Source organism: Poromitra crassiceps (assembly GCF_964638095.1).
Source record: "Poromitra crassiceps genome assembly, chromosome: 1".
NCBI classification, from domain to species: domain Eukaryota; kingdom Metazoa; phylum Chordata; class Actinopteri; order Beryciformes; family Melamphaidae; genus Poromitra; species Poromitra crassiceps.
The window spans coordinates 95,023,297-95,035,644 of NC_139623.1; the positions used below are offsets into that span (position 1 = coordinate 95,023,297).

The following is a 12,348-nucleotide window of genomic DNA, read 5'->3' on the forward strand; positions in this document are numbered from 1 at the left end:
TCTACATTATATATGGATATATTTCCCAAGTTCCTGTGGATATAGTATGGCAATATTTGCATTTCATTCAGTCCGATGCAATCTAGATGGCCTGCCTGCCTGCCTGCCAGCTCTGGGAGTATTTATATACTAGTATATTTGGTTGGAAAAGGTCAAAGCAAGACTTGATAGATAATAGAACATGAATGTACAGTGGGATTCGTAAGATGTTCCATCTGATCAAATCTTCAAAGAGAAGTGTAGTGGTAGTTCCATTACTTGTTGCAACATTTATCAAAAAACCTCCAACTTGTCTCACACAAATGTACTGTAACATTCATTCCCTACTAATGTGTGGTACTTATCTGATAGGCATTTCTAAAACCAACATATAGGTAGCACTGTGAATACAGCTTTAGAGTCCAAAGTCAGGACTGTACACTGATCAAGCTGAGATGAACACGAAATTTAAGCAATGATAAATAAACACCAGATGACTAATTTGCATCCAAGTTTATTTTGAAATTCCCTACTCCCCCTATACAAGAAAAAATGACTTTCCACAAAGGCAGCAGTGAACTGTCAGTGATAGTATTTCTTTCAGGGCAGGAAAAAAAAATCACAGTGTGTATTCTTTTCTTATTTTATTTTAAATACTTCTACTGCTGTCATCTTTGGCTGGGTTTCGGCGGACAGTTTGCTATCAAGCCAAATTCCTGGGAAGTAAAGGTCAAGCCAATAGAGCAGAACTGTGGGCTTTACATCTTTACAATGCCAATGCAGGAATGTTCTGGACTGTATACCTCTTCATAAACACAAAAGAAAAATAAAATAAAATAAAATAAAAAGAACAAGCCGTTTGTGTTCACAACACAAACATATTACAGCCAGGGGAGATAGCGACAGTATGTCGAATTTCATAAAATTGTATAGACAAAAAATAAATCTACAAAAATGGAGCTAGGTAAGTATTACGGTAAACATGTTTTTCTGTATGTTTTTTTTTTACTCTTCTGTCAAACCTCTACACAAAACCAAAATTCTTGGTCTTAATGGCTAGCAGGAGTTTCTGTTTAAGAATCTGTTTGGAAGAATAGAGTGGCACGTAGAGACGCGAGATGCAGGTGTTGGCTGTGGGTAGGTGCTGGTCGTCTGGAGGCCGGATGGTGATGGAGGGCATCGGCTGGAAACCCTCCTCACTGGCTGGCAGCGACGGGCTGGAGGTCCAGAAGTATACCTGAGGAGGAGAGGAAAATGATTAAAGTAAAGTCATAATCAGCATGTATCGATTCAACTGGCAACTGAATTTTAAGCAAACTTGTGAAATGTCAGAATGGCATGGTTGAAGCTTGGTTGAAGAGAAAAAAATAGGCTTCCTGAACACATCAAACCATCAGCCAAAAAACATTGAAAGATCATTGAAACTGGATTAGCATGGCCCCAGTTTAATTAAAAGTTATGACCAGTTTAACTAAAAAGCATATAGCCTGCCTGTGATTCAAGAAAAGTCTGCCTTTTTATTTCATATTAGTTAAATTCAGACTATTGAAACTGGATTAGCATGACCAGGTTAACTTGTTTTATTATTATTATTATTATTATTATTATTATTATTATTATTATTATTATTATTATTATTATTAACTTGTTTAAAAACATAGGCATGTAATTCAAGATAAGTCTGCCTTTTATTTCATATTTCATACAGTTCAAACAAGACTTTCTGAGCATGACCAGTTTGACTTGTTTAAATTTAATAGGCCTGTAATTCAAGTCTGCCTTATTTCAATTGGTTTTTAGCCCTAGTTGCACTTCTGTTGCACTTTTTTGTTCATTTGAGGTTTATAACAGTGCATGAAGGCATTGTGTATTAAATGAATGCGCTATTTTTTGTGCAATAAATTTGAGTGGTTTAAAAAAAAATCTGAAATTTGGGTCGCGACTTCATGACAAGGAAAATAGTGGGTCCTGAGGCTACACCAGTTGAGAACCACTGATCTAAACTACTGTAACTCCCTTTATTCATGTCTCAATAAATCATCGGTGGTTAAACTCCAGTTGATCCAAAATGCTGCTGCCAGACTCCTCACCAGGTCAAAAAAGTCATGCCATATCACCCCCATCCTAGCCTCACTGCACTGGCTCCCGGTACAACACAGGATCCATTTTAAAATCCTTGTATTTGCATTCAGATCCCTCCATGGCCAAGCCCCCGCCTATATCTCTGACCTCATCCACCCCTATGCAGCCAGCCGGTCTCTGAGGTCATCCGACCAAGAGCTCCTGGCCGTGCCCAGGACCAGGCTAAAAACAAAAGGCGACAGAGCCTTGGAAGTGACAGCCCCGAAGCTCTGGAATGCCCTCCCCCCCGATCTGAGAGCCACTCGCTCTGAGCTCTCGTTTAAAAAACGACTAAAGACTCACCTGTTTAGACAGGCTTTTTAGTCATTCTTAGCCATTGTTTTTACCTGTTCATGCTCTGTGTATTTTTTTATGTTTTTGCCTTTTTCTTGTATTATTCCTGCACTTATATTTCTGTGTTGCTGTTTTAATGTGTAAAGCACTCTGTGCATTCATGCTGGAAAGGGTGCTATATAAATAAAGTTTTACTTACTTACTATATATATTTATATATATATCATATCAGGATCAAAGTAATACCACCGCACACTGGAGTAACTTTACTGTGATTTATTAGGCGAACAACGCGTTTCACAATCGCTTCCTCAGGTTCGCTCAATTGATTGATTGAGAGAACCTGAGGAAGCATCTTCTTCTCTTCATATATATATATATATATATGAAGAGATATATATATGAGATATATATATGTGTGTGTGTATATATATGTGTGTGTGTATATATACATATATGTATGTGTATATATATACATACACATATATATGTGTATATACACACACACACACACACACACACACACACACACACACACACACACACACACACACACACACCTCTTATTATAAAAGGGAGCATGTGGGCAATGTTTGTCCTCTCTGGGCACTTTACACGAGGACGGTTTCCTATGGAAACGGGGAATTATTGTATCGTTAGTGCCTCCCGTTAAGACGGCGACGGCAAATTCGCGCTTAGGAAACGACACATTTTAAAACCACCCTCCAGAGTGAAATTCTTGGTGACGCTCCCCGCTGAGCGCTCCATGTAATCACTTTGGAACGGCACATTTCAGAAACTCTGACGTGCCTGCACAGGGGACACACGCGATGCCGTGCGCGAGTTGGCAACCAAATACAACGTCAGTATGAATGAAGTTTGGCAACACTCAGAATTAAGCACACTGCGGCCAACTTCAGTTACATGTTCATAACGTTACTGCTGCGAGGAGTCGATGGCTGTACCCGGTCGGCATTTAACGTTAGTTACAAAAGCAGTCGACAGTGTTTTCTCACTGCCAGTAGCAGTAGGGTGACAGATCACAGTCAGCGCTCCCGGTCCTCGCTGCTCGTTAAAGATCTCCAATAGGCGTTATTCTGATAAACTGGTCACATATATGTTACATTCTCACCCGACAAATATTAAAACTTTAACAGTTTGGGGGGTTTTTTTTAGCTTGAAAAAAGCTTTTTGGCAAGTCTAAATGACTGCGGAAAGCGTACTCTACTTCCGCGTTTAAAGCGAAATTACGTCATGCAGTAAGCGTCCTTGTATGGGCAAAGAATAAGGTGATCACACTGCCACCTAGCGACCTGGCATGTACATTACGGCGTTTTAAAAATTCAACAGCGCTCATGTAAATAGGGAGAAGGTGTGAAGGAAAAGGTGTGAAGGAAACGCTATTGTGTCGTTTCTTTCAGAAACTGTCCTCGTGTAAAGGGCCCCTCTGTTTATTTAAATGTTTGTGCCGGCCACAGCTATGCCGTTTTATGTGCGATCGTGCTGAAACTTTCAGGGGGTGAAAAGAGCACCCATGCGGGTGGCCTGACGGAGCTGGATTTTTTAATTAGGTGATTGCCCTAATTACCATGATGATGTCATCTCTTATGACATTACTGATGATGTCATAGGCACTGATGTAAACTTAAGGGGCACACACACACCTGCGCGCAGCTAAACTTAAAGATGAGCTGAACCCAAGTGGCGTGAGGGTCGGTCACGTATCACACTGAAAACCGATATTGCCTGAGATGAAAGAGGGTTGAGAGGTGGGCCATAGCCTGTCAATTTGATTTGACAGTTCTGTGCACTGGAGTTGGCGTTAAATAAAGGCTAGAAATATTTCACTTTGTGTGTAATGAATCTATAATCTATGAAAGTTTCATTTTTTGAAAGGAATTATGGGAAAAAACTAACTTTCCATGATATTCTAATTTTTTGGAAAGGATCTGTATATACTATACTAGGAGATATGCCTAGTATATACACACACACATATATATATAAATTATATACACACTTACATAAAATGCATTCAAACAAGATATATTAAATTAATTAGAGACTTACCAGATCTTGCCTCTCAGTCATGCTCATCTTCTCAACTATGGACCAAAACCAGCGTTTAAACTGCAGCAGCTTGTCTGCATTTTCCCCTGTTGGATGAAGCAAAAAGAAATATTTCCCACTATACTAACAGCAAAAAAATGAATTACAACTGCAAATCACAGAGACAAGACAGAAAGAGCAACAGATGCAAATCACAGAGACAAGACAGAAAGAGCAACAGATGCAAATCACAGAGACAAGACAGAAAGAGCAACAGATGCAAATCACAGAGACAAGACAGAAAGAGCAACAGATGCAAATCACAGAGACAAGACAGAAAGAGCAACAGATGCAAATCACAGAGACAAGACAGAAAGAGCAACAGATGCAAATCACAGAGACAAGACAGAAAGACATGACAGATGCAAATCACAGAGACCAAGACAGAAAGACATGACAGATGCAGATTACAGAGACAAGACAGAAAGACATGACAGATGCAGATCACAGAGACCAAGACAGAAAGAGAGACATGCAAATCACAGAGACAAGAGAGAAAGACAGAGACACACAGATATGGGAAATAGAGCAGCGTACCAGACTCGTCATTGAAGGAGGTGAAGCTAATGAGCATCTGGACGTTGACCTCTCCACAGCCATTGACGAGCAGCCTGAAGTCCTCGGCTGTCAGGTCCTCCAGAGAGTTCTTAGGAAGCACGTCCAGCAGACCCTTCCTCATCGCCTTGGAGACACGAGAACAACATACTGTATAACTGCTATGAATACCACAACACCACTTGGTGTGAGCATGAAAAACGAACAGTATGCGATTGGTGTGAATATTTTGTCTGTCTTTGGAGCTGTGTAGTAAGTACATGATAATTCTTGTGAGGGGGTTTGACTCACATGGAGGGGCTGCTCGGCCACCACCAGCATCCTGTGCTCTGCGTACTTCCTCACATACTCGTAGACATTGAGGGGGGTCACTGGCATGTTGACCCCGCCAGACAACAACTCCACCTGGAGGAACCAGCGACAACAGGACATTAAGAACTATGAACCTATTATTTCACTACAGATTTTAGAATATTCAGAATCTGCTTTCAGAAGCGGTTTTATTTTGTATTCTAAGTATAGTCGGTTTCAACTCGACAACATAAACATTCTAAAATTGTCCACAGCTTACTTCTTGTTGCAGTGTTAAGCTGCGTTCACACCGACCTATTCAAGTTTTTCGCTGGCATCGAGTTTACATACAAAGTCAATGCAAACGAGCGATTGAGTGTATATTCGCCCGGGAGAAAAATCGCTGGGCGTCCGAGCGACAGAGACAGAGCGATAGGGAGAAAATACGCTCGTCGCCCGAGATGAAATATCCCAACTCGAGCGAAATTACGCTGGCATCAGTCGCTCGCTGTTCAACGCTGATTGGCTGCCGTGTGAGAGTGAGTCAAGGATCACACTGGCTTGGAACAAACCGCTGGTTTATTGTGTGGCAACAAACCGCATTGACAGCTGATTGACAGGCTGACAGCTGACATGAAGTGAAGTTTGTACTACCGGTATGGAGCTCGCGTTAGGAGCACGCTGATAGGCTTAGCTTGTAAACAACTACAATGGCTCGTAGTGGACAAACATCATGACATTGCGTAATGTTATAGCACCCAGATGACGGTCAATTCGTGTGCCTGTTGACGAGCGATTTAAACAGAGCGACAGAGCGATTCCAAAGGGTTGAATCAAGCGACAGAGCGAAAAATAAATATCTCGGTGTGAACACAGCTTGAGTACAACAACTTATATGACATAAGCAGGTTACAAACTGTTCAATAAGCAACACAAATTCTGTGAAAACAGTCTATAAATGCACTGCACTGAAATTATGCGACCCAAGATGGGGGGGAAAATGGGCCCAATGCAAGAGCTAGTATTTTCATGGCAGAGTACTGATCTTTGCATTCAGGCTTTTAAATGTTACACTACATAATAAAGAACGAATTTGAATATGTATTCATTATTGAATAAAAAAAAAATTGGGGGATCAAATGTTTTCACAAAAACAGTACCAGAAATCCTCTTTCAGAACTGTTTTATGCAATAGTTGTTGGTCTGAAATCAATTATTGATATTTGCAATTGAAATGTACACTTGGAGAAAGATACTATATTTCTAGTCCATTACCTGTCCAGCCCCTTCCTCTTTGCAGAGGTCGATGGCGAAGGCCAGGTCCATTGCGGCGAACACTGCATCTGCCTCACCAGCCTGTGAGTGGCGGATAAGCTGCCGCAGGCTCTCATACATCACTGGGTCAAAGAAGGCAAAGTCATGCCAGTTCACCTGCAATAACAGACACATACAATTACTCTCAATGCGTGAGCAACTTAACTAAAAAAAACAATATCATGTAGCAGGGTCTATTTTTAGGTCGAGGAAACAAGCCAATTTCTCTTACCTTCCTGCCAAGCAGCACCTTGATGACATGTCTGTTCAATGTGATTGGGCAGAGTTCATTCTGCAGCAGACATAGCCCAAGTATCCTGGAGACACAGGAAAAGTATGTCCTCAGCAAAGTAAATGACGTAATGAGTAATCAAGGCTTAAATATAATTCAGGTTGAAATAATTACAGTGTAATTTAATTATAGATTGATCAAGTGGATACTGGAGTCAGCCAAAACATTCTCTCCATGCCTTTTCCATTATCAGTGTTTTATTTGACGACTTTCAACTCCCCAATCTAATGAATGATCTATCAAATGGGCAGAAACAAGAACATTGGCCGGCAAAAAGACATCATACTGATTCTGGGGGCGGGCCGCTAAAAGGAAATGTAAAGCCTTTCATGAACTGGGTATCAGTTTAATCACCTTTGTCTTATAGAAAATAGAGGGAAGCAAGATGGAGATTTAAAAACGAATACGGCTGTAATGAGTTGTTGTGTTTTCTATTTTGACAAAGATATAGGTCTGAAGTTTGAAAACACTCATCCTAGCATCCTCCTCTTCTGAAGATTTTGGGAAATACCAACGTTCTAATGCCCCAAACTAAATACATAACAATCCATTACCTGCCGATATTGCGGAAACAGTTGAGCCTGGCCTCTGTGTTCTTGCCAGGCCGGGGGGAGTAGAAGCCTCTCTTGCCAGGCTGGTAGAAGAGAGGAGCGTTGTCGTCCCCGTCGTCTGGCTCGTCCAGCTCCATGTCCACCACGCTGCGGTTTGAACCGTGGCGCTTACGGCTCTCCTGTTGCTACAGCCACAAAACAGCAGGGAGGGCTGTGTAAGTGTTGCAAAATTGACTTGATATCCAGGGCTGTATTGGTATGTTTTTGTTGCTGCTAAAATCTCCCTCCAGTGTATTTTGTAATTTTTAAGATATGTCATATGTTGCTGGGTCCTGCCCTGGTCTGTTTATTAGCCACACTGTTCCCCACTGTATTTTGTGACAAATAACCTTATATTGTGTAGGGATGCACCGATCCACTTTTTCACTTCTGATCCGATTCCGATACCTGAATTTGGATATCTGCCGATACCGATATTATGCCGATACCGATATTTTTCTTGAATATACAGTATAGGCAAAGATTTGGCCAATTAAAGATTTTTTTTTAAATATACCTTGCAAAAAGCAGACAAAATTAAGAAAATATACAAGGCAAAGAAGGATACTATTATACATGGGCAAATTACGGCCAGCGCTGGAATTGAAAAAAAAAAAGAATCCCAATTCCGATCCGAAATCTAATCAGCTCATTCATGAGTCCAAGTGGACGTTTGAGGCAAATTCGAAGAAATTCCGTCAAGGCGTTCCTGAGATATCGCGTTAACGAACATCGGACGGACGGACAGACAGACAGACAGACAACCCGAAACCATAATGCCTCCGGCCCAACTATCGCCGGCGGGGGCATATAAACTGACCAATTTAAGAAATTAATTGAGACAGTATAGAAAGTTAACAAAGATATTGGTTTTACTTGTGTCTTCTCTGGAGACTCCAGGAGACCCAGGTCCAATATGCTGTCAGCACCATTTTCCCTGAGGGAGACAAGAAACATTATGTTATAACATGTTATATTTACAGTGCATCAAACTGAATGGAGAGTGGCAACAAAATCAGTGCCATGGTGTTAATTGTAAACTTAAAGTCCCTGGAAACCAAAATCCACAAAAACGTTCTAACTACCGGTATGTTATTTAGGGTCTTATGTTAGTAATTGTCTGCCTCCGAAATTATTATACATTACTTTCAACCCAAAGCCTTAAAATCGACACTTTTCTACAAGATTCTACAAGATACTTCCTCATTGAAGAGAGCAGTGCGCGAGGTGCTAAAATGCAGGAGCTTATGACGTCATAAGCTCTATATAACCTTTGTACACGTGCGCAATCTGCCCTCCTTTTGTCCGTTCTTTGCCCCCAGTGACAGCGCTCCCTCAGTGTCTGTCTGCCTCCCACTCTGTGCCTCCCACTCTGTGCCTCTCTCTCTCTCTCTCTCTCTCTCTCTTTCTCTCCTCTCGTGTGAGAGAGCACAGAGAGACACACGCGAGGTTACTCACACATACACACACACACACACACGCTGTGCAGTCACAGCAAGAGTCCCTCTCCGAGCAACGAACACACACACACACACACACGCACGGTGTGTGTGTGTCGATGATCTCTCTTTCTCTCTTTCTCCGTTTCCCTCCCCCCCTCTGTCTCGCGCGCTCTCTCTCGGAGGCTGCTGCAGATGGGACACGCCCACACATTCCGCGGGAGAAAAAACACTCTAAAAAATAATTCATTCTCATTACTTTTGCCAGACTGTCAAACCTAAATTTATATACTTTGCGACGTTCATCATCGTTCAAATTTGGCTGGTGGCTTATTAACATAGGCTCCTGTGATGTGATGAACTCAAAATGCTAAATAATAATAAAATATTTCTGGTTTCCAGGGACTTTAATACCATTCATGATGCAAGGACATTTTGTGACAAGTTCATTTTGATTGTTTTGTAGCATCTTTTGGGACAGTGCTAAAGTGTCACAGGCATGGAGAGCAGAACAATGGGTGTGATTTGTTAGCCTGTTAAACCATCCGGTCATGTGAACTAACATTCTGTTTCATTCTGCAAGACCGTCTGGCCTCCGCCCCGATGTGGGCTCTTTCAGCTGCCAAAACGTGGATGGGCCACGCTGCCTTGCTGCCTTGTAGTTGACATCATAACCGGCCAATCAGGAACGCCAATGGCAAAACCCCAAGTAATGGCTGCCTCCGTGACTCTCCGGCTGGAGCAGTAATGTCAACGTTCGTCGAGTTTAAACCGCCATAAGTGCAGTTATTGCAGAAATAGACTCAATAACAACAATTCAACAAGAACAGAGTATGCAACAGCGGAATTTCTCAGCAGAAAATATGGTTTTGCCGTTCTTCCGAGTGGATTTGGATTTGACTGGATCCAACGCTGATTGGCTGAAGGACTGGCTACGTCCACCCACTGAAATGACTGTGCACAGTACAGAGTCCAGACGGATCCACAGAACAACACAGAATGTGAGCTCACGGATCCGGACGGTTTTAACCAGGATAGGGATTTGTGGTTTTGTGTCCGTGTTTGTGTTATGGAGTATGTTATCATACCTTCCATGTGCAATGAGAAGCTCCATGGCCTCCTCGACCCTGGCCCTGAGAGAGTCCTCACTGGCCAGCAGCAGCAGCAGCTGGGCTGGGGACAGCTCCAGCAGCATGCCTGTGATTTTACTGGCAAACGCCTGAGGAGACAAAAGATTGATGTTTACATTCTGTGGATTTCAATCATGCCATCAGCATGCCATGTTACCTGATGTTTACAGCTCAATATTTAACTCATTGAGTGCCAAGGACGGACATGTTCGTCATTTCAATTAGTAACGTAGAGTGCCAAGGACGGACATGTTCGTCAATTGCGTTTTTTGACGGTGGGGCGTCGATCAAAGCCTTCTGCCTCTGATGTACAAATATTATAGCTATTGGATGTGTCTAACCTATTTTACAGAACCCTTAGGTGGCGACAGTGCTCTCCACATAACAGAAAGGCAAGGAAAAAACAAAGAAGAAGTCGTTATGGAAACGGAAATCGCATCGCATCCGTATGCATCGATATGCTGAAGCACGTTACTGCAGCTGTGCCTGCAGCAGCCAATCTGCTCCCACAATTGAGCCGCTCCGTGTCGGTTGCGACAGCAAATCCGCACATCCACACCGTGGAGTTGTTATTATTCAACTGGAAGCATCGTTGCCGGTGACAAACACACGCGGAACGCTGTAAAAAAGCAGGATGTCTAGCACCCTTCACTGTGCGCACAGCAAACTCAGCAGAGAGCCACCACAGACAGGAGGAGGAGTGTGCAGTTGAGGCGAGGCGGGGCGGGGCGGGGGGGGGGGGGGGGAGGGGGCACGCAGAGCAGCACACACACAACACCCAGACAGACCCAGGCAGCAGGACAGGATTGACAAACGCAAGCCAGAATATCCGATGCCCACCAGCAGCAAATGAAGACCAGCAAGAAGCTGCAACCAGCAGCGCACGCAGGGGCCAGCGCTGCTGGTTGTAGCTAAAAAATATTATTCTGCCAAACAGAATTCCCTGGCCTTCACTGTTTTATTGAAGGAAATTATTTTTGAGGTGTGACTACATTAGAAAAGATTAGCTTCAGAGTCAGTGATGTGCTTGAAATGTTTAATTTCACAAAAGGCCAATTATCTCAGCTTCTAGAAAAAAATTGCTGTTTCTGGATGAATCAAGCTATCTTCTCCGGCTCATAACTAAAGAACGGAAAATGGGATCAATAAACTTTTTTTTGCAGATGATAGAATAGAGTCTCATCGTTCTTTGTGCGTGTTCAGTGTTTACATAGTAATATCACACAATATTCTGTGGGCCTCGAGAAATCACTGAAAACGCTCTGAAACTCTGGCACTGGGAGCATCCGTCCTCCAAAAGTGGCTGGCACTCAATGAGTTAAAAATACTACTGATTATACCCATTTCTGTAAGAAAGGTTAAATGGGCAAAGGTCAAGGTTAATTTTTACCGGAAAACGACGCCATGACAGTTTGCCCACCGCATCAAGAACATTTTTATGTGAGAGCTACAAAATCTTTATAAATATCAACAACTAGCCAACGCTGGTGGCCTGTATGGAAACAGCGTTGCTCAAAATGGTTGAAAGTTATATCAATTTGGTCATTCAGTGGCGAACTACTCAACTGCCATTGACTCCCATGTAACTATCATTAAAGTGACGCGAGCCGGCCGCAGCAGCAGAGCACAATAGGCAGGACAAACCCCTCGCTCTGAACACGCTCTAATGTAATCACAATGGGAGATTTCTGCATTGAGGTAAACACGTTAACTTGTCCAGCTTGTCCTCTAGAACGCTATGAAGTCAGTTTTTCATTTTCGTTGGCAGTGATTCTTGTCAAAAGGTGCAGTGTGCCATGTAAAAGTCACCCCCTGCTTTTTCCTCTCGTTTAGCGCGAGACCAGAGCGGAATAGTGGCAGCTGGGCCGCAGTACAAACACACATTCTCCCCCTCCTTCCTCCTCTCTTCTCTCTCTCTCTCTCTGCACAATGAAGTGGTTGAGTGGTTCTCAATGTGGGGTCCGGGGACCACCAGTGGTCCTTGAGAGGATTCCAGGATTCTCTGTTATCTCTCAACCTATATGGAATTCTGGACAAAATCATATCTAGGCTACTTTAAAAAAATTAAAGAAAAGAAAAATATTTGCATCTGAGAGACCAAATCTCATCATATGGGGGTCCACTGCCCCAATGTGAACTATATGGAAAAGGTTGGGAATGATTTACAGCAACACAATGCCATTTCCTTCCTTTTATTTCTATTTATGATTATAGTGGCTTTTATTGATAGTATT

General features: G+C 42.5%; 1 protein-coding gene across 3 annotated transcripts in view; it reads right to left on the reverse strand.

Moving 5' to 3' along the window:
- Nucleotides 1-477: 477 nt before the first annotated feature.
- The window catches only part of ubr5 (ubiquitin protein ligase E3 component n-recognin 5), an 86,968-nt gene continuing 75,097 nt past the window's right edge, over nt 478-12,348 (reverse strand). For all 3 annotated transcript variants that reach the window (XM_083636975.1, XM_083636974.1, XM_083636973.1), the window contains exons 50-58: nt 10,073-10,203; nt 8,422-8,482; nt 7,510-7,691; nt 6,896-6,980; nt 6,625-6,780; nt 5,350-5,463; nt 5,041-5,185; nt 4,465-4,550; nt 478-1,216 (exon numbers count right to left, since the gene is read on the reverse strand). In XM_083636975.1, the coding sequence (XP_083493101.1) occupies nt 1,004-1,216; nt 4,465-4,550; nt 5,041-5,185; nt 5,350-5,463; nt 6,625-6,780; nt 6,896-6,980; nt 7,510-7,691; nt 8,422-8,482; nt 10,073-10,203 (1,173 nt within the window). In that variant the 3' untranslated portion in view covers nt 478-1,003. The remainder of the gene's footprint in view (nt 1,217-4,464; nt 4,551-5,040; nt 5,186-5,349; nt 5,464-6,624; nt 6,781-6,895; nt 6,981-7,509; nt 7,692-8,421; nt 8,483-10,072; nt 10,204-12,348) is intronic.